Genomic DNA, 25,465 nt, shown 5'->3' with positions numbered 1-25,465 from the left:
CAAGGTTCCATTGCATCTTTGGAAACCTTTTTTATGCTATATAACTCAAGGCTGACTTTTTATTCTTATGAATTATTGACTTTCATGAGATCTTTGGAAAAACATAATTTCCCAAATATGAATCACCCTGATGACAATTACTGTGAAAAACAAAAAAACAAAACATTGTCTCTATTAGAGGAAAACATAGGCAGAACACTCTATGACATAAATCACAGCAAGATCCTTTTTGACCCACCTCCTAGAGAAATGGAAATAAAAACAACAATAAACAAATGGGACCTAATGAAACTTAAAAGCTTTCACACAGCAAAGGATACCATAAACAAAACGAAAAGACAACCCTCAGAATGGGAGAAAATATTTGCAAATGAAGCAACTGACAAAGGATTAATCTCCAAAATTTATAAGCAACTCATGCAGCTCAATAACAAAAAAACAAACAACCCAATCCAAAAATGGGCAGAAGACCTAAATAGACATTTCTCCAAAGATATACAGATTGCCAACAAACACATGAAAGAATGCTCAACATCATTAATCATTAGAGAAATGCAAATCAAAACTACAATGAGATATCATCTCACACCGGTCAGAATTGGCATCATCAAAAAATCTAGAAACAATAAATGCTTGAGAGGGTGTGGAGAAAAGGGAACACGCTTGCACTGTTGGTTGGAATGTAAATTGATACAGCCACTATGGAGAACAGTATGGAGGTTCCTTAAAAAACTACAAATAGAACTACCATACAACCCAGCAATCCCACTACTGGGCATATACCCTGAGAAAACCATAATTCAAAAAGAGTCATGTACCAAAATGATCATTGCAGCTCTATTTACAATAGCCAGGACATGGAAGCAACCTAAGTGTCCATCAACAGATGAATGGATAAAGAAGATGTGGCACATATATACAATGGAACATTACTCTGCCATAAAAAGAAATGAAACTGAGTTACGTGTAGTGAGGTGGATGGACCTGGAGTCTGTCATACAGAGTGAAGTAAGTCAGAAGGAGAAAAACAAATACCGTATGCTAACACATATATATGGACGCTAAGGAAAAAAAAAATGTCATGAAGAGCCTAGGGGTAGGACGGGAATAAAACACAGACTTACTAGAGCATGGCCTTGAGGATATGGGGAGGGGGAAGGGTAAACTGGGATGAAGTGAGAGAGTGGCATGGACATATATACACTACCCAACGTAGGGTGGATAGCTAGTGGGAAGCAGCCGCATGGCACAGGGAGATCAGCTTGGTGCTTTGTGACCACCTAGAGGGGTGGGATAGGGAGGGTGGGAGGGAGGGAGATGCAAAAGGGAAGAGATATGGGAACATGTGTATATGTATAACTGATTCACTTTGTTGTAAAGCAGAAACTAACACACCATTGTAAAGCAATTATACTCCAATAAAGATGTTAAAAACAAAACAAAACATTGTCTTTAGTTCTCAGAAGCAAGATGCTGGGAGCTGGGGGAACAGAAGAGGTGGGGTGGAGTACTGCGGGGAGAATATGCATAATTTGTGTGAATCATCAATGTTTACTCAGTTTATATGCCCATTCATCTTTGAACTCTGAGAAAGAGCAAGCTGGTTTCCACAACTGAAACAACTTTCAGCTCCTACACAACAGAGAGAGGATAGAATATCATTTCTGCTCTAAGGCCTTGGCAGTTTTGAGAAAGAGTAAATGGCAGGCTAATTTACTGAAATGCTGGTTTATATTTTGCTCTCCCTTCAGTTCTAAGGAACTGGCCAAGTCCCTTGTAGCACTTTGCCTCAAAGGCTTTTACTTGGCAGAAAGTGGAAGACAACTTTCTGGAAAACAACACTTTTTCTAATCTTTTCTGAAGGCCTCGTTTGCAAGGTGCTCGAGAAAGGAAAAAGCAAGGAGCAGAATGCATTCGAGGGCTGAACTGGATGGGGCAATTACCACTGATTAGGAGAGAGCAATGAACATCGGTGGGATATAGAAGTACTGAGTGCCAGCATCCTGCTCTCTGGCCAGGTTCAGGGTTTCGGAGAGAACTGATGAGGGAAACCTCGGCGGACTGAATCACAGCTCTTTAGCGACAGGAGTCAGAAAAGACCCTTTGCCTCACCTAGGACAGGAGCAACAGGTTTCTTATCGCTTAAAGGACAAACCTGGAGAACTGTCTTTTTTGGTGAGAACCAGGGAAGACAGAAGCCAACAGGAGCTTATGCATGATCCAGGGTGTGGGTGGGAGTGGGGGTGACGGCACATGACTGATTAAATATCCTGTTACCCCAGAAGAAAGGCCTAAGGTCTGATTTAAATTGATATAAGGTCAATTAATAAGTGTGCCATCTCTTGCACCCCTGAGTTGGTGGACTAAGACTCATAATTTTAATAATACCTCCTGGAAAAAAAAAAAAACTGTTAAACAAATGTGTTTGTCATCCAAATTTGGCAATTTTGAAAGGCAATTCCTTTTCTTTCAGATCATAAGCGAAACCTTACCGATGGCCTATGGATTCCTAATGAAGTCTTAGGTGCCAGAGTTTCCCAGTATTAACCAGCCAAGAAGACATGGGTGACTTCGCCGTGAAGAAACAGTGCATGCCCAGGAGCAGAAGAGTGGAAACACGTGACATTAACTTAGGAACGATCCCCCAAACAGAGTCAATTCTCCCTGAGTTCTCCTTTGAATCCATCACTTATTTGTTCCTATATCGATAAGCCAACTACACCCATATAAGTATCTGTTAACTCTGCTTCCTAACATTATGATTGCTGGTGAGAGATAAATGCACAACCATTTAAGTAACAAAGGAATGATGTATTCACTGGAAGTTGAAGAAAGCAACTGACTAATATAGAATATAACTCTTCATTTAGAAGTTTGGTAGGAATCTATGCGATTGAAAAGATATATCTTAAATTTTAATGAAAATTAGAGGGCAATTCATTTAGGAAACATTTCTGGAATTTTCTGTTACAATGATCATTTTCATACTCTATTCATCACTTCCTAATTCACAATGTGTTGCACTGATTTTAAAAGCATGCTAATGTTCTACACACGACTGTAATTAAATACATAAGAATGGGAGGGAAAAAACGAAGCTGAAATAAATAAAACTAATTGTATTTCAAATGACTACTATAACTACAGTAAAGGGAAAGGAAGGAAGGAAAGGGGAAGGAAAAAACAAAGAAAGGAACTAATCAAAGTTATTTATCAACTTAGCATTTGACCATACACATTAAATCTTAGGCAGTGAGAACTGAGAAGAATCACAAACTAAACGTGAATTGTTTTTAGTCCATAGTACTCGTTGTAGTGTGGGCAATTTAAAACAATTCTGAAATGACTGTAGATGTATGACTGGATTGGGCAAATGAGAAAACGACATCACTGGGAGCCAAGATTCCACCTTGGAAGAAGGGATATGAAAACATGGAATGGGGGAGTCAAGAAACAATGCTGTAGATATGGAGGTGCTAGTGTGAGCTCATGTTTTCTAAAATACGTGTATATGCATTTTATGTGAACGTGTAATTGATATGTGTGTATGTATATATTTATGTGGAGAAACCTATTAAGACATACATATAGATATATCTATATATGTGTGCATATATATATATATATATATATATATATATATATATGCAGGTACATGTATATATGCTTGAGTATAATTCCTATCTTAGTCTCCTGAAAAGGTCACAAAGCAGCACTGAGCATAATAGCAACCACTTAGATTTTGGTCTGTAATATAATTCTCCACTAAATGGAATGTAAATGTCTGATTCCAAGGATGAGGCATGGCAGGTAAAAGCTGTGCCTGAAATATACTGTTATGCCAGAAAGTGAGGAAGTGCTAAAAAAAATGTTGGAGTGGAGGCATGTCACAAGATCACAGAGACCAACTTCATGGGATTCACAGTGGCCCAAACAGGGACATTTTAAGCACCAAAATAATTAGGTGAAGTAATTACAAACTACTTGAAAATATAGAAACTTGTGGGTCTATACCAATAAGGAAGGAAGGGAGGAAGGAAGGAAGAAAGGAAGGAAGGAAAGAGGAAGATGGTGAGAGAAGGAGGAAAAGAAAAAGAAAAGAAGAAAGGGAAAGAAAGAAAAAGAAAGAATGAAGGGATAGCTCTTGTATATAGTAGAATACTAAGCGCTGACTCTAAATGTGGAAAGAGAGATGGAGTTTCAAAATAACCATTTGTAACTACTGTGTTTAAGACTGGATCAGGCAAAATCTTCAGTGGATGATACATCTAGGGCAAATTTTTGATGAAGTACAGATATTTTCATTGTCTTAACATGTCTCTCCACAGTTTATTAGCTGTAAGGGAGAAAAACATACTGTTCAGTGGAGAAACTGGGCAACATGTTGACCAAGCATTAAAATCATGAGTCAAGGACATGGACATCATTTCCTTCCAGATGGGATACTGTAAGAAGACCACACCATCAACAATGTATTTCATCCAAGAATGCAAAACCTGAATATAATCATGGCGAAACATCAGATAAGCCCAAAAAGTGACTTTACATTGATAAAAGGTCAGAGGACTATATATCTTTTTAATTTGTCAATGTCACCAAAGAAAGTCTAAGGTAATGTTTTCCATTAAAGGAGGCTAAAGAGACGTGAAAACGAAATGCAATGTCTGGCCCTAGACTGAATGCTCTGATGGAAGCAAAAATGCTACAAAAGACAACATTGGGTCAACTGACAAACGGGGAATATGGATAAGAGAACAGATAAAACTATAAAGCAGAAACAAACACACCATTGTAAAGCAATTATAGTCCAATAAAGATGTTTAAAAAATATTGTATCAATGCCAAATTTACTGAAGTTGGTGACTCTTTGTTCTGTAAAGGGATATCCCTATTTTTAGAAAATGCACACTGAAGTATTTAGAATGAAGGGCTATTAAGTATATAACTTATCCTCAGTTGGTTAAGAAAAAAATGAGAGTGAAAATGTCAAAGCAAATAGGACAACACGCTCACCACAGTAAAAGTATATCAGTATTCTTTGTACTTTTGTACTTTTGAAATTTTTTGTAAATTTGAAATTATTTCTAAACAAAATTTTTAAAAAATGTGTTGCACCAGTCTTTTGTTTCTATACCTTCTTCGTTCACTGTAGTACAGGACTTTACCACTTTACATCCTGAAGTAGTTAGTACCTTGCACAGGATTCATTTTGCTCAAAAAATATTCTCTTAGCTTACTTTCCAGCTTAAATGCAGCAACTTCCAACTGCCTGAAAACCCATGAAATATGAATTCCTTCATTCGGAGCACTGACCTATTGGCCACCAAAGGCCATTCTAGCCGCGTCAACCGTCCTATGGTTACATGAAACAAAACAAAGCTCTGTTCCCTGAACATAAGTCTGTCTAGCCCCATCTAAGCCATCCTTCCCTGTGTGGAATGCTCTCCCACATACTTTTATCTTCTGCATTATCCTTTCTTTACAGCCTAGTTCAGATATTATCTATTGCTTTAAGCTATTCCTGAAACCTTTAAGCTCTTCTGAACCCCAAGAACATGAATTATTTACTCAACTGTTTAGTACATTACATGCTACCCTACATGATCGGTCATTGTGTGATTTTGATATGTGTGTATATATTATCCTCATAAAATCATGTTATGTCTGGGAAAGTATTCATCATAGAGTCATACATATATTAGGATATTAATAAATATAAATAAATGAACCATGAGTCAAAAAGCAAACAAATTTTTAAAAGTTAACAAATAAACAAAATTAAAAAATAAACCTAGATGCTCTCTCAGTTCTGGTAACAATGGCATTTCAAAGAAACATAAGTCACTTAACCTCTTTGAACCTCAGCTTCCTCATCTATAAAGTGAGAATGTATATATCTACTTCATAGGGCTGTGTGAGATTTGAGACAAACTTAAGGGACTGAAGAATGTTCTACTGTGATTCTCACACGTCCTTGTCCCTGGCAGTTATTTCTTCCCAACCTCTTGCACATGACCTTAGACCCTGTTAATTTCTACCCCTTTTGATAAAACCGAGATTGTCCAAAGAGCGGATGCTAATCTATAGAAACAATTCATTCTTCTTCCAAGAACTGCCTTTAACCAAAACTAGCTCAACTTCAGCTAACACTCCTGCCAAAGCCCTAAAAAAATTCTGCCTTCCTTCCCTAAGTTCACACAGTTTCTTTAGAGACTTCTCATGTTTGGCAATGTTGAATAAAGGCTTATGCTAATGGCTCCCTGGTTGATTTCCTTCCTGGGAGAATAAAATGACATAACATAGCAGTGGTTTTAAAATGCCAATCCGTGGAAAAGCTGCATTAGAGTTCTTCTGAGAGATTTTAAGAAAAAATAATAATAATGATGAGCTCCTCCCACACTTTCTGTGGTGTCTGGTCAGGAATTGATCCTTTTAAAGCTCTTCAGATAATTCTGAAAAAAAGCAAGGTTGCCCCCACATGTAGAAAAAAGTTTTGGAAAGCCATAAAGGGCTAATGAAATACAAGCTGGTAAGAGATCTATGAGTTGGTAGTTTGCTTCATTTGAACTCAGGAATGATCCTCTTAAAAGTTAAAATCCCATACATGATATTTCTACATTGATACAATCACCTGATCTCTGAGTACGGAAACCCCCTTGAGACTGAATGTAGAACAGACACTTCTCTGCTGCACAAGAACTGTCTTGTGCCTTGTACCAAAATAATTAACAGGGAGATATTCTCTAAAAAAGAAAAAGGAGCTAATATCCCAGCGGGTCATGTGCTTGAAGTTATTTTCAGCAGAGAGAATAAAGGTGCACCAATTCCTCTTTCATTCGGTTTCCCTATGTCTCCGGGATGCACCTTTATGTGGCTCACCTCAGTCAGGAATCTACAAATCAGGGATTGAACTTGACATTCTTAACATTAGAATCTAACCAATGGAGCTAAATGGCCAAAAATGATCTATTATAGCTTAAAATAAAAAGCAGTTCACCTGACAGAATGCCAGCGTATCTATCAATATACCCAGAAGCTAAAAAGTATAACTTGCTGCTGTTCATTGAGTAAATATATAAGAAACAAAGAAATTGAACAGAAATTGGCATCCAAACAATAACTTCAATATTTTATAAAGCCTTAAGATATTTATCAAGCCATAAAATTAAAATATAACTTCTTGCATTATTAAATGGAAAAGAACATGACAAAAACTGTTGCTCACTTGAGAGAAAAAAACACTTAACATGCTGCTTATTAAATTTACTTGTTGCTGGAAGAACTGGAATAAGAAATGAGCTGTGTGTATCAGCTTCAAGTTGTTCACTTGGTTTTCGAAGTCAACTGCAAGAAACAGGAAAGTCTAAAGCTTCAACAAGGCAAAGGTGATGGGGCTTTACCTGTCATGGCCTGTTGATCATCCACCGTTAACTTTAAACTTTTTCCTCGACGAACCACACGCACTGTGTGCCATTCGTTATCATTGAGGTTATAGCCGGCAAAAAGGGTCTCGGGACCTTTGCCTGTAGAATATGCCAAACAGTCATTATGGACACTCAGAATTAGTCAAGCAAACGAACCTCACAGAGAGTGAGAGAAAGAGACAGAGAAAGGGGGGAAGTGAGGGAGAGGGAGGAGAGAGAAGAGAGAAAGAAATGAAAGAAAGAGGAGAGAAACAGAAGACAGAGAGAGGAGAGACTGGCTGGATCAATTCTCAAGCCCATTAGAGTCATAGCAAGCAAGGAAAATTACGTTAACAGACATTCAGCTGTAACACTTTAAGAAGGATCTTTAACATTACACATTGATCAAAGACAAACGAATGCACCTGTTGTCATAAATAGGCACAGTCAATACAGCATTGGGAAGCCTCCCAAATCTGCACACACTTTTCCCTCCCACAGGAATTCTCTGATTTTGCCCTATCACTTTCTTGCTAATGAAGGAGCTAACAGTCATGAAACCTGTGACCTTGGGGAGAGATGTGACCACAGGTCATTAGCTAACCATTTTCAGTGAATGGCACCTGGCTGATTAGACTGGCAAGGAGGCAGCTCTGGGTACGAGACTATGTGATGGCTGCTCTTTGCTCTTATATCATGTACCTCCAATGTTTACCAGCTTCTTAAATGTATGGGATGTTGTGTCTGAGAACTAAGTCTGGTGGAGGCACAGACAGTGCGTACAGGTAAAAGAATGGACTCTTAGGAGGTGCAGAAAGTGAAAAAAAAAAAAAACACTGCCAATAAAGGGCCGAGTGTTGAGTGGGAGGGAAGAAAAAACAAATGAGATTAAGTTGCAGTACAGGGAAGTGATGCCCAGCTAAGGACCAAAGGAAAGAGGACAAGAAGTATAACCTACTGGAAAAGCAACCGCAAGTGAACCCAGAAAAACTTGTGCAAGTTGAATTTAAATTGGCTTAGGACAGAGAGGTTATTTCAGGAGGTATTTTGAAAATATTGAAATGACAAAGTTAGACAAATGTCTCTCTTCCACATAAAAACGAAGGGAAAAAATAGCTTTCAATAGAACTGGAAATTTTTTATTAAAAAGTAACCATTGCCAATAATCTGATATTATGATTCATTTAAAAAAATCATGAAAAGTTTTTAATGATACTTTTTTTGGTGATAGACTTTGCCCTGTTTTTTAGGTACTGACATTTCTATATGTATACTAAAATAACTAAAGACATGACACTGAGTTGAGTTACATGACTTTCAACTAACTCAGGATCAGAATGGGGTTCGCAATTTCTTCCACCAAATTCTATCAGCCAAACCAGCCAATGTCCAAAGACCATAGGAGGATGTATGAAAAGACCAAAGAGAAGAGAGAAAAATAAATAAATTAGGGAACCAAGTACTAGAAGAAACCTCAGTAGTCCGTCCAACAGGAGATCACTGTTTGCTTTTAATACCACAGGCTATCCAGCAAGCCCGCTGATTTCTCTCTTAGGATATTACTGATGATACAAGTTCTGTCTTCCTTGGTTGGGGGTTTCTCTGAGGCTTAAAATGAGCCAGTGACATAAGCTAAATTTTGCACGATGAACTGCCTCCTATCTTTAAACAGACCCAGACCCATCATTAAAATTAGTAATCATCTCTTTTTGTTTCTTTAGAGAAGTTAAATTGCATCTGGATACATGAATAAAAACTAGTCTAGACAGACAGGCAGGACCGTTTTGAGAGATTGATCACTAAATATCTAGAGGAAGCCTGTTAGTTCAACAACCGCAAAAATGCTTTGAGACCAATTGCTGAAAGCAAGTTCCAGGATCAAAGGAACTCTTTCTAGTTTCAACAGTGAAGAAAGAAGTGTTTAATAACTCTGCAGAATCTTATCATCCTACCAGCAGCAAGGGCCTTTCTGAGTTTTGATCTTTGAAAAGAGAATATATCATTTTAAAGCTATTTTTATAGGGCAGATCTTTTTTCCTTAGAAATGTGTGCTTTTGAAGCAGCTTCACTCCCATTCTCTTAATTTAAAAGTGTTTTGTCAAGAAAAAGAAGCATAAGGATGATATCATCATTATACCCCATTCTAGGCTTGATCTTGCAGTAAAATCATAATGCTTCATCTATGAAACAATAATTTCCATAACAACTGGCACAAAACCCAATTAAAAATAACCCTTTGGTTCATGAAAATCTCTGTGGGCCAACTTCAAGCTCCTTCCTTGCATTATTAAAAATGTGAAGGGATTAATTTAGGAAGACAGAGGTTTTTTTAATGCATTTAATATTCTCAGTTCAAAACAATGTTATCTACGCAACATGAAGTGTCGTGGAGAGTGCATTGGACAGGGAGTTAAGAATTGTGGTTGCTAGTCCTTAATTTGCTACTAAGAAAGAAGTTAGAGGCTAGTAAATGCTTATTATGTACCAGGCACTTTATTTATTAATTTATTTCATCTTTACATTATTATCATTTTGCATATGTGAAACCAAAGGCCTAGAAATCTCAAACGACTTGTCCCGAGGTCACACAGCTAAAATGTGATAGAAAAGTGTTCCATCCTAGGTCTGACCTACTCAAAGCCTGCATACTTTCCCCTGCATTATACTGCCTCTCAGCTAATGTGACCTTTAGATGGCAACGTGACTTCTTAGTTTCCTCACATCTAAATGAAGAGGCTAGGAAAGCTGCTCTTTGTCATGACTTCCAGCTTGCTCTACAGAACAATCACGGTGTTAGGAAATCTTACATACCTTCTGCATAAACCATGGTGGGAAGAAATCTCTAAAAAATACACTGTACCTCTACTCAGGGATACTGAAATGGCTGGTACTAAAGACATGATACAGATCAGTTTGGTACTAGATATACCCACAATCAGCAATTTGCTAAAACGTGCAGCTTCTTGTAGTCTCAAGAAGTCAGACTTACAAAGTGGGGAGACGGTCTAGAGGATGTCTGTAATGCCTCTGAGATCTCACATTCTCACAGACATTTAAAACATGTGTATTTGGTAAAGGAAGATGGCTTAACTGTTGAAATTTTGGAGTTCAGAGTCATTTGTCCCCATGGCAAAATTATAGTCGTTCAAAGCATTAATGATCTGAATTCCTTTTAAGATTTCTTTTTCCTTTGGGGATATCAAAACATGTCTCATTGGTCCTAACACCTTACTCCCAGCATTAATGTGAGTGTTATAGAGTGAATATCTACAGAACTGGGGCAGTGGTTTTATTATTATTTTAAAACGTTGGAATTATTTTTTTCTACCTGTAATCATGCATAAAGAATATAAAAATCACATAAAGGGGAAGTTGGTCTGCTGTTAAAGAAGCAGGCTGGCTTGTCCCCCAAAGCATCACCCAGAACCCCTGAATTCTACAGAACCCTCTAGGGGGCTCATTTCTCCCTTTAGGACAGTGATGAGTTTCTTTATCAGAAAACTCCAGCAAGGGCTTTTAAAAAACATTTCCGAGTAACCCTTTGCTCTTTAAAGTCAGATTTAAAAATACAGATTTTCTTCACTTGCAAATTAAAAAAACTGTTTTTCAACACCATTTATTATACATATCAAGGTCCAGAGTTATTCAAAGCTACCCTTTTTAGTCTATCTGCATTATCCGCCCTTTAGCATGCATTTTCAACACTCCTTTAATTACAAAGTCTAAGTTCATAAGCTCTCTCTCGAAGATTTTATAGGCCATATCCTCTTACATCAAGTGAGTTACGGAACAGATTGCCTTTCCTTATTTCTATCTATCAGGAAACCAAGATTTAGGATTTGTGCTTAATTTCAGCAACTTGATTCTTTTCTTTTCTTTAAAAATACTCCCTGCATATTGACTTTTCTCCCTAATTAATTATTTTAAATTAATTTTGCTAATCACTTTAAATTCTACTTGAAAGTATTTGGGCATAAGTCAATAAATGAATTTATTTAATGAAGAAAAGAATAGCTTCCAAGGGATGTAGTGATAATTAACCCAACTCCCCCATTTTACAGACAGCTTCATGGGAGGTTAGTTGATATATATGTATATAACATCGCTGATGGATTTCAGGTTTGTCTGCGAGCATATTTTTAATCTATTTTAACATTTGTTTGTTCTCTATTATTTCACGAATATTTCAAATTTACTTCATATTCAAGATGTATATAATAGAAACTTTGGATCCTTTTTGGAAGAAAGCCTTGTGTGCAAATGTCCTGTGAAGTACTTATATTGTTTTTTTTGAATGTGAGGAAAGAAACATTAAAGAGCAATAGAGAAGAATGAAACAAAGCTAAGAAATCTAAGAAGCAATGTGATCAAAGTTGTCTACCAGACTAATGACAGCTGTCCCTAGAGTTGAAAGATGGATAAGATGGATATAGCTTGGGAAAATCAAACCCAAACCAATTATATATATATATATATATATATATTTTTTTTTTTTTTTTTTTTTTTTTTTTGCGGTACGTGGGCCTCTCACTGATGTGTCCTCTCCCACTGTGGGACACAGGCTCCGGTTGCGCAGGCTCAGTGGCCATGGCTCACAGGCCTAGATGCTCCGCAGTATGTGGGATCTTCCCGGACCGGGGCACGAACCTGTGTCCCCTGCATTGGCAGGCGGACTCTCAACCACAGCTGCACCAGGGAAGCCCCCAATTATATTTTTATTTTTAAAACTTTTAGACTTGAGTGCCACAAAGCTGAGACTCATTACATACCCTTTAGGTAGGTATCTCCCTCTACTGGTATATTTTAAAGATGCTAACTACATAAATGGACCATCTGTATCAGGTATCCTATCTCTCACTATAGTTCAAACTAGTTAGTTCTAGCTTCCTTTTCGTTGCCTTAAACATCAGATGTAAGTAATTTCTATTTTATAACTATCTAGTAATTTGAGTAGCTAATCTGTTTACTCAATTAAGCCATTTAAGCATGGGGATTCGAATGGGGACATCTGCAAAGCCACAACCCAGCAAACTGCACAGATAACAGGCAGGTAGGAATCCATTTAGTTTGCCTTCTAGAAATGATCTATCTCCATTTTATTAAGAACAGGTAGTGTCTTTTCAACCACAGCTATGTGGGCTAAAGATGGGCATCACATGAAAGTGAATCCTAAAGTTTCCAAAGTTCTTCTATAAATTAAAAAAAAAAAAAGATTGGCATTGCCTTATGCATATAAATTGGTTCTATCTTTATACGTAACTGTTCAATTTTTTTTGATCATTAAACTGCCTACAGCACCCAGCAATTGAATTAGAAATTACAGCACCATACATCTTAGAATTATGAAATTTTGAAATCGAATGGTCCATATTATATCTGTTGTTTATCCCATTTAACTAGTCTTATTCATTCTGGGTTATGTGGCACCCATATCCTACTAATTTAGTTTAAAAATTATTTTGTACCAAACACTGATCACACAAGCATTGGGAATGGCCCAACTTAGATTTTCGAGGAGCTTTCTCGAAGAAAAGATCTAATAGATCTATTTCTAATAGATCTAATAGGGGTCAAAACACTTCTGCAATGGACCCAATAGTAAATATATTTGGCTTTGCAGAATGTGGTTGTCATGGCAATTACTCAACATTGCTATTGTAGTGCAAAAGCAGCCATAGACTATATGTGAACAAACATGTGTGGCTTTGTTTCAATAAAACTTTTTAAAAACAGGCAGCCAGCTTGTACTTTTCTGGTCTCTGTAAGATACACATAAATAAATAGACAATTTAGATTCCCTTTTCTCCTGAATCTTTACATTGACTATTAAAGAAATAAGTAATGGAAAAATAATCAAGAGCTTAAGAGTCAGGAGACCTGAGTTTTAGATTCACTGTTACCATTAAATCCAAAATAAGCTTAATTATGCTAACTCAGTCTAATTCTTCTCCTGCTCTTGGTCTCAGTTTTCTTATCCGTAAAACAACAACAACAACAACAAAAAACAATTTTAAAAGGCTGTAAATGGCATAAACCAATTGCAAAGTTCCTCTACTTCTAAAATGTAATCATCTTTCCTGTTCTACAAATTTAGAATGGCAGCCTTCATTAAAATGCTTGACATTTGTGTGTATATGTAAAATAGGTGTCTATCTATATCAACTTTTCCGAGTACTACCAAGTTTTATTTGGCAATTGACTTTGAGGACTATAGCCTCTAGTGGGAGGCAGGACCTGGTGGGAAGCTGGAATCAAGCCTTGTCATTGTGACAATAATAGGAAGAGAGAAAAGCCAGAAGAAACAGAAGCAAGAGCCACCACTGCTGGTTGCCTGAGTCATGGCTCCTGGCAAGGGCACTTATGCCCGTAAATGACAGGAGGATGTGTTTCTCAGGTTGTAATTATGATACCTTCAGCCTGCTATTTGACTTTGCCATTAGTTTCTCATTTTAAAATAATTACTTTAAAAAATAACCAGACCTCTGCTTGAAAAACAAGCAAACAAACTAAAACCTAAGGAGAGTAATTCCTCATTAAATGTTTCTGTTTTATCTTTCTCAATTTTTAGATATTGGGCTGGGAGCAGAATTCTTTTGTTTTTAATTCACACATGAATCAGCTAGGAGAGTTAATTACCAATTAAAATTAGAAACATGTGAAGGGCACTTCCAGATTCTTCTTTGATATACACTAACCTTACTAGGGGAAAGACCAATTAAAGAGTTGGTGAGCCCAGTGCAAAATGAAGACATGGGACCCTTGTTCAAAATGAAGCATTTCAGGACAGTGGTAGCAGAGCATTAATGCAAGCGCAGGCCCTTCAAAGCACAGAGCCCTGGGTGACTGCGCAAATTGCATGCTGTTTGAGCCACCCCTAATTAAGAGTCTAAGTTTTGTGCTTATTTATTTTTAAAGTTTCCTTTAGTTAGCTCTATATTCAGGAATGTGCAGACAAGACTTCATTTATCAATGTAAGATAAACGGTTGGGTCACCTTCCCCATACTGTCTGTCCTTAATGACAAGGCCTCTGAGGCATCAGAGAAGCTGTCTGTCTCAGAGCTGTCTTGCTGGCCAGGCCTGGTGCCAGTCATGACCTTAGACAGACTAATCACCCTAACAGCCATGAAATTGAGGTACTAGCCCAGCCACCTAACTCCTCCCTCTTTAACCCTCCTTAAGCTCTCCTCAACTTAGCTACGGAGACATCCTTGGGAACTACTCAGAGTGTTTTTATAAATAGCTATTTGCCTTTACTGTATAGGCAAAGAGACATGTATAGAGTCCTAAGGACAAACAAATTTCTTTATATTAAAAATATTAGAAACATCCCTCCCTGGGACCTCCCTGGTGGTTCAATGGTTAAGACTCTGTGCTTCCACTGCAGGGGGCACAGGTTCGATCCCTGGTTGGGGAACTAAGATCCCACATGCGGCAAGGCCTGGACAAAAAAAAAAGAAAAGAAAAAGAAATATCCCTCCCTAATTAAAAAGTACTTTGAGCAAATAATATAAAGTTAGACATTAAGCTTGGAGATGAGGGTTTTTCAAAAATGAACAGTAACAGAAGAAAGACATTTTGTAAACTTTTCTTTTTTTTTCTTTTATTTTTTCTCATTTTGTAAACTTTTAAAAACCACTGGAGAAATGAAATAGTCACATGCTAGTTAATTACACTATATTTGCTTTGATAGGATTGCTACTTAAATCTTTCCTTTTTTTTTTTTTTTTTTAACTTTCCAGAATGTGTATATCTTGGTCTGGTACATGTGTTCTGGATTCACAGATTATCTGAGTTTTTATCCTAGTTCCATGAGTTACTAGCTGTGTGACCTTGGGTAAAATATATAAGGTCTCTGTGTCTCAGTATTCCTATCTGTAAAATAAGCTAATAATAGAAACATTTTACAATATAAATTTAAGGCATTTTAATTACGTAAAACAATTCCTGGTACATGGTTCACCCTCAATTATAGTAATGGTAATATAATTATCAGTATTATACTGCCATTATTATTGTTATCTTCCCCTAAATGGGTTTAAAACCTCAGAGAGAATATCCTATGTCCTATCGTTCAGTGTCTTGAACCTAAAAGCCAGTCACTAATTATTTATTGAATGAGTGTATCTGTTGAGATTTTGTGAGAATTTTTTTTTATGGTAGATGAAATACCTCTTGATATTGAATTAAGTCAAATAGTTAATGAAAAGTAACTCCATTAACTTTTAATGCCTATCTTCACTAAGAAGTGTCAATAATAAAGTTTCATCCCTCTGTTTTCATATTTGGCAGCAGGAAATCTGAAAAGTCAAATAACTGGAGAACTTGGATAACTCAGCTATCTGGTTAATTATTTAGACAGCTTCACTTTTACTTCCGTTGAAAATTAATTTAATGATGTGTAGAGCCTAGGAGAGCAAAATTACCCAAGGCCAGCAGTCAGTAATTTCCAAATGCAAAGAGAATAGTTGGCTTAGGAATTGGAGGAGTCAAGGCTTAATGAGTATTTAATTATAAGAAAACACGGATCTTATCTGCAAAAGGCTCTGACCTTGGAGAGTTGCTGGAAATACCCCACAAAGACTCCTCTGCCATATTCCTAACTCATACTAACCCTTTTCCATCATCTACAAAATAAAATTCACTATATATAGCTGCCTCACCTCCTGTTTCATTTCTGGCTACATATCATAGCTCTAGGCAAGTGAATAAACAAGGTTCAAATGATCTACTAAGAAACATTTAGCCTTTACATATAGCTTTGATATTGATTGTACCCATTTATGACAGATCAGGATAAATATCTCTGAGGCAATTCATTTTGATGTAAAAAATGTACATTTTAAGAAATATAATTACCTTTTAAGAATATAATTATATTTACAACACAGTAAAAATGAACACAAATTATATACATATATTGCTAAAAGAATGTTTCAAAAGAGGTTTCTTTAAATCTAATCTAGCTCAAATGGCTGGTTTGGGAAGAAGCATAATAAAATAAACCTATCATAATGAAAGGAAAAATTTGGACTGTGACTTTATTTTAAGGAAAAAAGGTCATTTCCAAGAAATGCTTATCACATAATAGGATAGCTTGCATGTATAAAGTACTAAATACTTAATGTGATTTTAATAAAGCATTTTAACCTGAAAATATACTCAATGTTGGTGTAACATTAAAAGGATTATATTGATTTATACTGACATTTACTTAAACATGTCTTATGTAATACCTACACAATGCCAAGCTATCTGAATGAAAAAAATGAAAAAGTATACAGATACTGAGCATTTGGAAATTTACAAATATTCAACTTGACATTCCATAAACAAAGCCATGGATTATAGTCACAAATGCAAAGATTTTTAAATTAAATATATGATTTCTCACACAAACACATTGTAATAGCTACAGAATTCATTTTAATGGAAGACCAAGAAGAATGTACAGTTCTGTAAAATTCAAGGAACAATGGCTTTACCCGTGTGTTACTATAAGTGCATTTGAATATCATTAAATGAGAGTCCTTCAATATTTTGGGGGGTATTCTTGTAAAAATCTTCTCCCAAAATAAGAAACATATTAGAAAAAAAAAAAGGAAGTTTCTGGCTTTGTTAAGTTTATTTGTCCCCTTCTTTTCATTTCACAAGTCATATCAGTGTTTGATTTGAAAATCTAGCTTTCAGTTGTTGTAAACATTACAACCAACTTTTTTTTTTTTAAGAAAATGCATTCTAAGGCGTATAAGTTTGTCTTTAGAATTTTTGAACTGTAGCATCTCATTTGTTTTTATCTTTTTTCTTTTTTTTTCCTCAGTGATTGTCCAAAGGAGGCTATGGACAAATAATATATGATAATTCATTCATTCATCATGTAAAAATTAGAATGCTAATATATTTTTTTTCAAAGCATTGATACAATGATTTACTAAATTCTTTATTTTGGATTTTACTATTGCTAACTTAATTTTTTTCTTTTATCATAATTAGCTTATTTATCAGGCTTACTTATAGTCACTAACTTGAGGGCTATGATTCTATTTGACTTTATTTTAGTAACTGGAAAAATATTGGGATTACTCTTTTGTTTGAAGTTGTTTTGGGATCAAAGTCTTCTGAAATGAATGACTTGCCTTACTAAACAGGAGGTATTCTAAGACGGTGCTTGCCCAACTATAGCAATGGCTCTCAGCAATTAAATCTTACACAAGATTAATTTGGTTAATCTCAGGAGAGAGCGTTTGGAGGGTCCCTGAAGCTGGTCAACCAACTGCTAGAAGTAATGTTATATCTGTGTGCTTGTTCCTGGTCAGTCTTGCTATGGTGAGATTATGTTGGTTAGGCTTTCACTTTAGTGGGTTAGTGTCAATGATGATAACTTATACCAACACATCTAGAAGTATCTCTTAAGTTATGGTTATTCTAATCTGGTTTGTTTCTCAAGATCTTGCTCACAGATGCTTCCAATCAGTTTTCATTTGATTGCTCTGAGGTCACTGATGAATCATCATAGAACTTATTTTTGTACATAAATGTTTTCTCCCTATTTTATCTTTCTTCAACTGGCTCAGTGACCTGGACCTGCTTTATATCATTTCAGTATAAAATCTGAAATAAGCAATAGATCAGATTTTAAAATACTGCATGTTATAGTCACATACTGGACCTAATGTTTACAGTATGTTGCTGAAGTAAAAGAACCTGTTGCAAAACATTGGCACACCATGACCCTATATTTTTAAAGATACACGTATTACATTTATTTCAATAGCACTATGCATAACATATTTCAAGCCTATATTTAGTCTAATCTCCCGGGAAGGTGGGAGGGTGAAGAATTCTCACAACTGTATGAAAGATGCATTCAAAGAACAAATGACAACAAACAATCCAATATTAAGTACAATAAAAGTAATAGTAACTGAAATACTCTTAGAATTTCTTACTTTACCTTTGGAGAAACTGCTTTCATAGTACACTTCTTATCCATCTTGCTCTTTGCTCCCATTGGTAACAAGTGAAAAGAAATGGATAAGAGCTCTGAGCACACTGAATATTTCAATCTCCAAGTTTTTTGATGGTCCCATGCATTTCCCCCCGATTTAAAGAGCCTTGCCCACTTGACTTACGTACTGTATGTTTGCCAGTAATGTGTTGAAGAAATCGTAATCTTCAAGGGTATTTCACAGTTAAAGTCAAAACATTTTTAATCAGACAGACTGGAGAAAAGATGTTTGTGGGGAAAGCCTGTTGCTCCTCCATTCCCTTGGAGGCAAGTATACTGTCCTGCTCTGAGGACAGCTGACTGGATCACCAGTGGGCATCTGCCCCCAAAGCTAAAATCTGGTCAGTGTCTTGTGAGGTGACATGATTTGAAATCTCTGCCCAACAGGACAGGGATAAGTAATGACTATACAGATCCTCTTTCTAGGGGAGTTTGAATACATAGCATACATTGAGTCAACAGCTGAAGGAGCAGCAAAAAGTCAAAAGACATGCACAGGAAGAGGCAGTGAACAGTAACCATGAGGTAGGAGACACCATGAGTAAGCAGAAGACATGAAAAAGTAGAAGCTATAATCAAGCAGAAGCAAGTCAGTAGAGAAGAGAGGAAGCTAAATGGAAGCTCAGCTAGAAGGCTTATATTAATCCTGTCTGACCTGTGGTTAAGTGGACAAAGCATCTTTTAAATTATGCATCCACTTTAGAAGGTGGCAGATGGATAATTCCTGTCTAGCAACTACATGAGGAATTGAAATCCACAATCATAGCATGTGTTTTCATATTCTCTGATAGGTAAGCAATTGACAAAGTGTAAATTGTTAGTGGCTTTCTTTTGAGGAAAATTAGGAATGCAAACGTTCTTGAAAAAATGCGAACCTATATTTTTCTACACTAGTAAAACCAGTTATTTGACATGGCACCTTAGATCATCATTGAACATTAAGGCTGTGCAAAGGATTAGAGGCTATTTTAAACAGAAGTTCTTGAATACTTTTCAGTCTTTCTGATCCTCTAGGATTAACTCTGTATGAACCTGAATCATTAAAGACACATCAGTAAAAAGACAAAATGCTCCAAATACAAAATAGAAATTATTGTCTCCTTTAAAATGAATGAAATTCTAATCATACATTTTACAATGAGATTGACTAAATGTAAAAAAATATATCTTAATAATGGCTAGGAATGTCTAATGTCTAATTCATATTTTTACCTTTGATTTTCTGGATCAATGATAGAATGCTAAAATGCTACCTCCCTACCAAAGAAAAAACAAAAAGAAACTCTAAGCTATGAAGGAAATGGCAAATGTTTAGAAACCAGCTCTCTCTAATAACACAATAAAAACCTCCAACCAACAGGTTGTGGGCTCACAGTTTGTGACATTTTGTGGTATAAAAGAAAATTTCCTTTTCACAGAAGCCAAGGGGATATCAAATTCAGAATGTTTCTTCTGAAACTTTACAGGTTTTTCTGACAATTTCTACCTTGGCCATTGTTATAATACTAACTTTCAACAATGAAAGAGAATTTGATGAATTTGGCCAATGCCAATCTGGAATTTTGTATTACTTTGAGCACACCCTTTTGCAATAGTAATAAGAAAATGCTTTACTGAATAAATTAATAATTGAACGTGATTTCAAGATGAATTCTTAACCTGCACAAAAGAGCAATCTTTTAAAACACTTCAGCATTTTATATTTGCATATAAGCAATAAATCAATTAATTGTTCACTAACATAGACCCAACTCTTCTGCTTATCAAGCCCACACACTACAATTTTGCACAATCTATGTAGTCACTAAATGTGTACTCTTCTTTATAATTCTCATAAATTTTAGATATGGAAAATCCAAATGGGATCTCCTTAAATTTTATTCCAATTTTGATATTTTTTTAAAGACTCACTGTCATGTGCCAATTCCCTTTGTCTGGTTTGGCTATTTGTTTTTCATCAGAAATCTATGGTCTCTATATTTTATATGTAATTTCTTTTAGATTTTTGTTAAAAATACTCATCCATAAACTGTCTCTTTTTCCTTTCCTTCATATATACTTTAAACTTTAAAAAATGACAACAGCAGAAAACAAACAAAACTCCTCTTTTCTGCATGTATATATTCATCTTCCTTTATTCCTTGAGCAGTTTCTATCCTAGGTGGATGGACAGCACCAGTCACTGAGAGGCAATGATTGACAGAACTCTACAAATCAAGGGATGGTTTTATGGAGGCAGAGTCAGAGGCTCCTTTTTGTAGTTCTCTGCTCTTCAGGCACCAGGCAGCTGCTCTGAACTGAATATGTTTCATGTTAACAACTGCCAGCCTCCAGAAATTTCCTCTTATTTTTTATTTATTTTATTTATTTATTTATTTATTTTGTGGTACGCGGGCCTCTCACCTTTGCGGCCTCTCCCGTTGCGGAGCACAGGCTCCGGACGCGCAGGCTCAGCGGCCATGGCTCATGGGCCCAGCCGCTCCGCGGCATGTGGGATCTTCCCGGATCGGGGCACGAACCCGTGTCCCCTGCATCGGCAGGCGGACTCCCAACGACTGCGCCACCAGGGAAGCCCTCCTCATATTTTTTAAGTAGCCTGCCAAGTGGCAGCCTTATCAAAGCAATCTAATATGGCTTAAGTGTCACTGGTTGACATTTTGCATTCTTTTATTGCTTTCCATTTTTATCTACATTAAAAAAATTGGTGATAACTAATATCCAGTTGATCTTTTCATTCTGGTAATAAAATGATAATACAAAGATCTTATTATCCACTCCAGACATCCATCATAGTACATTTTCTGATAACATATTACTCAGAGCATTTCTTCACTATCTCCAAATCAAAAGTGAGGTTAAGTACTTGGCCTTAGATTCCCTTTCTCTCCAATCCTTAGACAATGAACTATAAATAAAAGGAGCTGAACTTCAACCCTTGACACTTTGTCCACATTAATGTCATCTCCAATTTTGTTGTCTCTGTGTCTTAAATAAACCATTTTCTGTAAGAAGCCAAAAACATTTGGAAGCTCTGCCTACTAAAATATTTTTTTTTCAACCCAGAGAGTTTTTATTCAACCCAGAGAGTAAACAACATTGGAAATGGAGAAGTAAGAAGAGTAAATCTTTGTAGGAAGGAAGAGCAGGTGGGCAGGAGAAGAGACATGTGTAAGGATTAAAGAAACACAAATAATCAAATAAACAAGCAAAGTAAATATCAGAGAACATGGGTTTATTAAAAACTACTTTTTATATGAATGCAGAGGCGGCCCCAAACTTTCCTGTGGGCAAGAAGGATATTCCATAATTATGTCATTGACTTGAAAAGACAAAAAAAAAAAAAAAAAAAGGAAAGAAAACACTAACAAAAACAAAATCACAGAAGCCTCCTTGCATCCACTACATCTTTAAAGTAGTTACTTATATGACAATTAGGACTCACCTATAGTTGAAAGGAGCAAGTTTAGTTTTCAAATTTTCAATGTATTTAAACCTTCAGATTATAATACTAACAATTTGTAAGGTTACTAGAACAAGAGAGAAAGGGAAAAAAACGGACTATTGAAGCAAGCAATACACTACCACGATGCCAAATTATCAGAAAAAAATTATATAGAAACATATAGCCTAATGACTTTGGATGTACTGTTGGGAATTACTGGTCAGCAAATTTGAAATTGAGACTGTCTTGGTCACCCTATCTCAGGCTACATACTTTGGCAGACAAAGAGAATGCAGAATAAGACCGATGGCCTTTCTAATAGTACTTACTACAGGCCCTACTAATAATGCATTTGAGAAAATTTCACAAGGGGTAGAAAATTTCTTCTGTGTTCTTTATAGTTTTTAAAAGTCTTAAGTCAATCAATACGATGGACTAGGCAAGAGACTCTCATACACTTACTTTCCGATGCAAACAATTCATGTCTCAGTCACAAAGTACTATTCAGTCTGTCTTGGCCTCTTTTGGTGATAACTTGTTAATGATTAGTTGGTATTTGTACATATTTCTATAATAATTATTTTTTGTAAAATCATCTGTAATTTGTCCTTTTTTCATTAATTCAAATAATTGATCTTTATGTCAAAAGAACGTGACTAGACAGTCCTTTTCCATCCATCTTTATTGAAATACCCTTCACTGTCCAAGGAAGACATTTATCTGCATTAAAAGATGCTGGTTCTTTTAGCAACTCCCATATGAAATGCTTTTATGATGGTAGACTATGGTTCTCCGTACTGGAGTTGACTGGGGAGGCAAGACTGATCTGATTGCCCTGGACAGAGGAGGGTGGAGGGCCATATAATAACACCTCTGTGTTCACCTTCCCATCTGTGAATCTGCAAATACTGACCTAATCTAATACCAAGCTGCAGATAACAAACATATTTTAGCAATGAAATAAGCTAATGGACATCAATGAACTGAGATTGGTCTGGGATTGTGTGCAGAGACGTTCCACTTGTAATCGGAGAGATCAAAGCACACATTTTGACACTGACATGACCGCTATTCACAGAGACGGTTCTTTTTAAAAAAATACCCTTTCCACACATAAAAATAAGCTTTTGATTTTTAAATAAAAACAGCCTCTCCCCTTCCATTTAAAGATTCTTGACAGCTTTTCCTATGGGGCAGGGGGGAAAGATGGCAACAAAGAATCTGACAGAGATCATCCCTGGAATTCAAATCAGCCCTTTCTCAAAAGGACCTTAACAAAAGGCTTTCCCCTGGCCTGTGCATGGAAGATTCCATTGCTGCATCTAAACTACTGACACATGAAGGGCTGAAAAAGAAACGTATCTGCCATCTCCTAGTCCCAGAGGTCTGAATACATGCAATGCAGCTAGACCTTCCGCCCTCCTCACTTACTACCTATTCTTCAGTAGCAAAGATTGGAGAGTCTGATGCTTTATATATTTTATTTTCCGTATCAAGTAATATCTCCTGAAAACTCAGGAAGGGAGGGTGGAGGGGTGATGAGAAAGGATGGAGTGACTACAGGAAACAGCAGAGCAATTCTGAGTAAGTGTAGAGAAATTGGAGAAGATTTCCATTCAATATTAATATTAATATTCAAGTTTAATATTCGTTCTCAATGTAAGATAATTTTTATGTTACAGTTTGTATACTTCCTGTGGAAATTTTCTTAAAGACATCAATTGAAGTATTCCTTATTAAGCTCAAAACGTAGTTGATGTCTTAGGTATGGTATAATTTTTATACAGTGGTGGTAGAAGGTTGTGATTTAGTAAATGTACATTTCAGTTTCAGACAAACTTATGGCTTACAGAGGATACATGTAGTAAGTCAATCTTTCATTAAACTACAAGTTATACTGAGATACAAGTCTTTTATTTATATTTTTTATTGGGTACAAAATGCAGTCCAGGTGGACATCTCTGCTTATTTATCTCTGTGAGTTAGATTTGCATTATTTGAAATGTAAGTTCCTCCCTATTCTCAAAGTTGAGTAATAACATGAATTCTAGATGGAACTTGGAGTTCTGGCTACATCTGCCCACTATTCCCCAAATAAAACAAAGGCAAAGGAAATGAAAACATTACCTTATCACTGAATGTTCTTTCCAGTGACTGCTGTCAAGTTAAGGCATTTGCAGTCCTGTCTGAGGTGTGCACTGAAAGCTCACAATCATTGGTTTAATTCAAGTGATTTAAGTGTAACACACACTCCTTAAAAAGGGAAAAAATCCACTAACCAGCAAAAACCTTTGTCCTCAAAGGTATTATTCTGTGAAATATCCAGAGAAAATACTATGCTTAATACCAGTCTTATAATAATAAGCCAAATGAAGAGAAGTAGCTAACAAGGGTAATTAGACTATAAACAAGTATTTTAAAAAACCATTGATAGAGCTGAGAACACAGAAGCACATGTGATGGGGTTAATTTCCATTAAATATTAGAGCTTATGTAGTTATATTTTGTAAATAAAAACCCATGTTTTATTGTATGCCTAATATAAATAAAATTAAAGTAGAAGTCTAGGAAAATAGTTTCCTCACATGGATTTTCTAAGATCCAGGGAGAATCAAGAACATCTACAGCTGCACTCAGTCACAAATCTGGCTTTGGGAAAAGATTTTGTGAGTTGCCACTTTATCTGCACCTATGCTCCAGAGCTGAAAGCAAACTGGACCATAGTATCAGACTTCTAAACCTGTGCTCCTTTTCAGAGAGTGTGGTAAAGATGGGTTTTGAGAAGAGATGATGTATACTTGAAAAATTCTACTTGTGTTAGAGCTTTGAGAGATTAGTTCAGAAACTGTATCCTATTTGAGATGATTTTTATGCCTGTATGATAGTATAATAATTTAATTTTTCATAAATCATGATTCAGTTACCTTTTTATTGCTATGATTGGAAAGACTGGCTTTTATTCTGCTTTAAAATGAATATTAGAATATTTTAAGACAAATCTGAGTTGTAAGAAGCATGGGTATTTGAAATAGCATGCATTTAATTAGATAAAGCTTCTTGTTTTTGTAAGTTGGAGACTGTCATTTTATTCCCCAGAGCAGAGGATGACTTATTGACATTTGGAAACACAGCCAAAGGTTTTGGGAGTAGACTCCATCAACTCACATTCAGCATTTTCCAAGGATATAAAAAAAATGTTTTACTGACTATGACAGTGAAAGATTAGAAGCTTGTTAGAACCATTTTAGTTAAATAACTAACAACTTTGGTATATTAGATGAAATTCCTTAATGTGGTCAGCAAAACCTGGAAAAGAAAAACCTAAATATTTACGTAAAGAAATAAAATAAGTTTACACTTCAGATAATGCTACAACTCAAAATAAAATCACAGTCCTTACATCCTTTCAAGTTCTCTAGTCCAAATCAAAAAACTCAGTCCATGCATCTTTTCTAACTCATCATTTGGCATGCATATCACAGATTTGAAGGGTTTTGGTTATTTTTGCAGATATATGATTAGGATGTAAAAATTCATTATGTAAATAGTTATAATGTACAAGAAAAAACTCCTTAGATAAGTAATTTTCTGTATATACATAAAACTTGGAAAAT

At 36.0% G+C, this 25,465-nt stretch overlaps 1 protein-coding gene across 33 annotated transcripts in view; it reads right to left on the bottom strand.

Moving 5' to 3' along the window:
• The window catches only part of NRXN1 (neurexin 1), a 1,120,317-nt gene that overhangs the window by 571,911 nt on the left and 522,941 nt on the right, over window positions 1-25,465 (bottom strand). For all 33 annotated transcript variants that reach the window (XM_059078706.2, XM_067007609.1, XM_067007621.1 and 30 more), the window contains one exon: window positions 7,401-7,523. In XM_059078706.2, the coding sequence (XP_058934689.1) occupies window positions 7,401-7,523 (123 nt within the window). The remainder of the gene's footprint in view (window positions 1-7,400; window positions 7,524-25,465) is intronic.

This window comes from Kogia breviceps, chromosome 11, assembly GCF_026419965.1.
Source record: "Kogia breviceps isolate mKogBre1 chromosome 11, mKogBre1 haplotype 1, whole genome shotgun sequence".
NCBI classification, from domain to species: domain Eukaryota; kingdom Metazoa; phylum Chordata; class Mammalia; order Artiodactyla; family Physeteridae; genus Kogia; species Kogia breviceps.
Note: the sequence above shows the minus strand (reverse complement) of the source record. Positions and strands in the feature narration are given on the sequence as shown.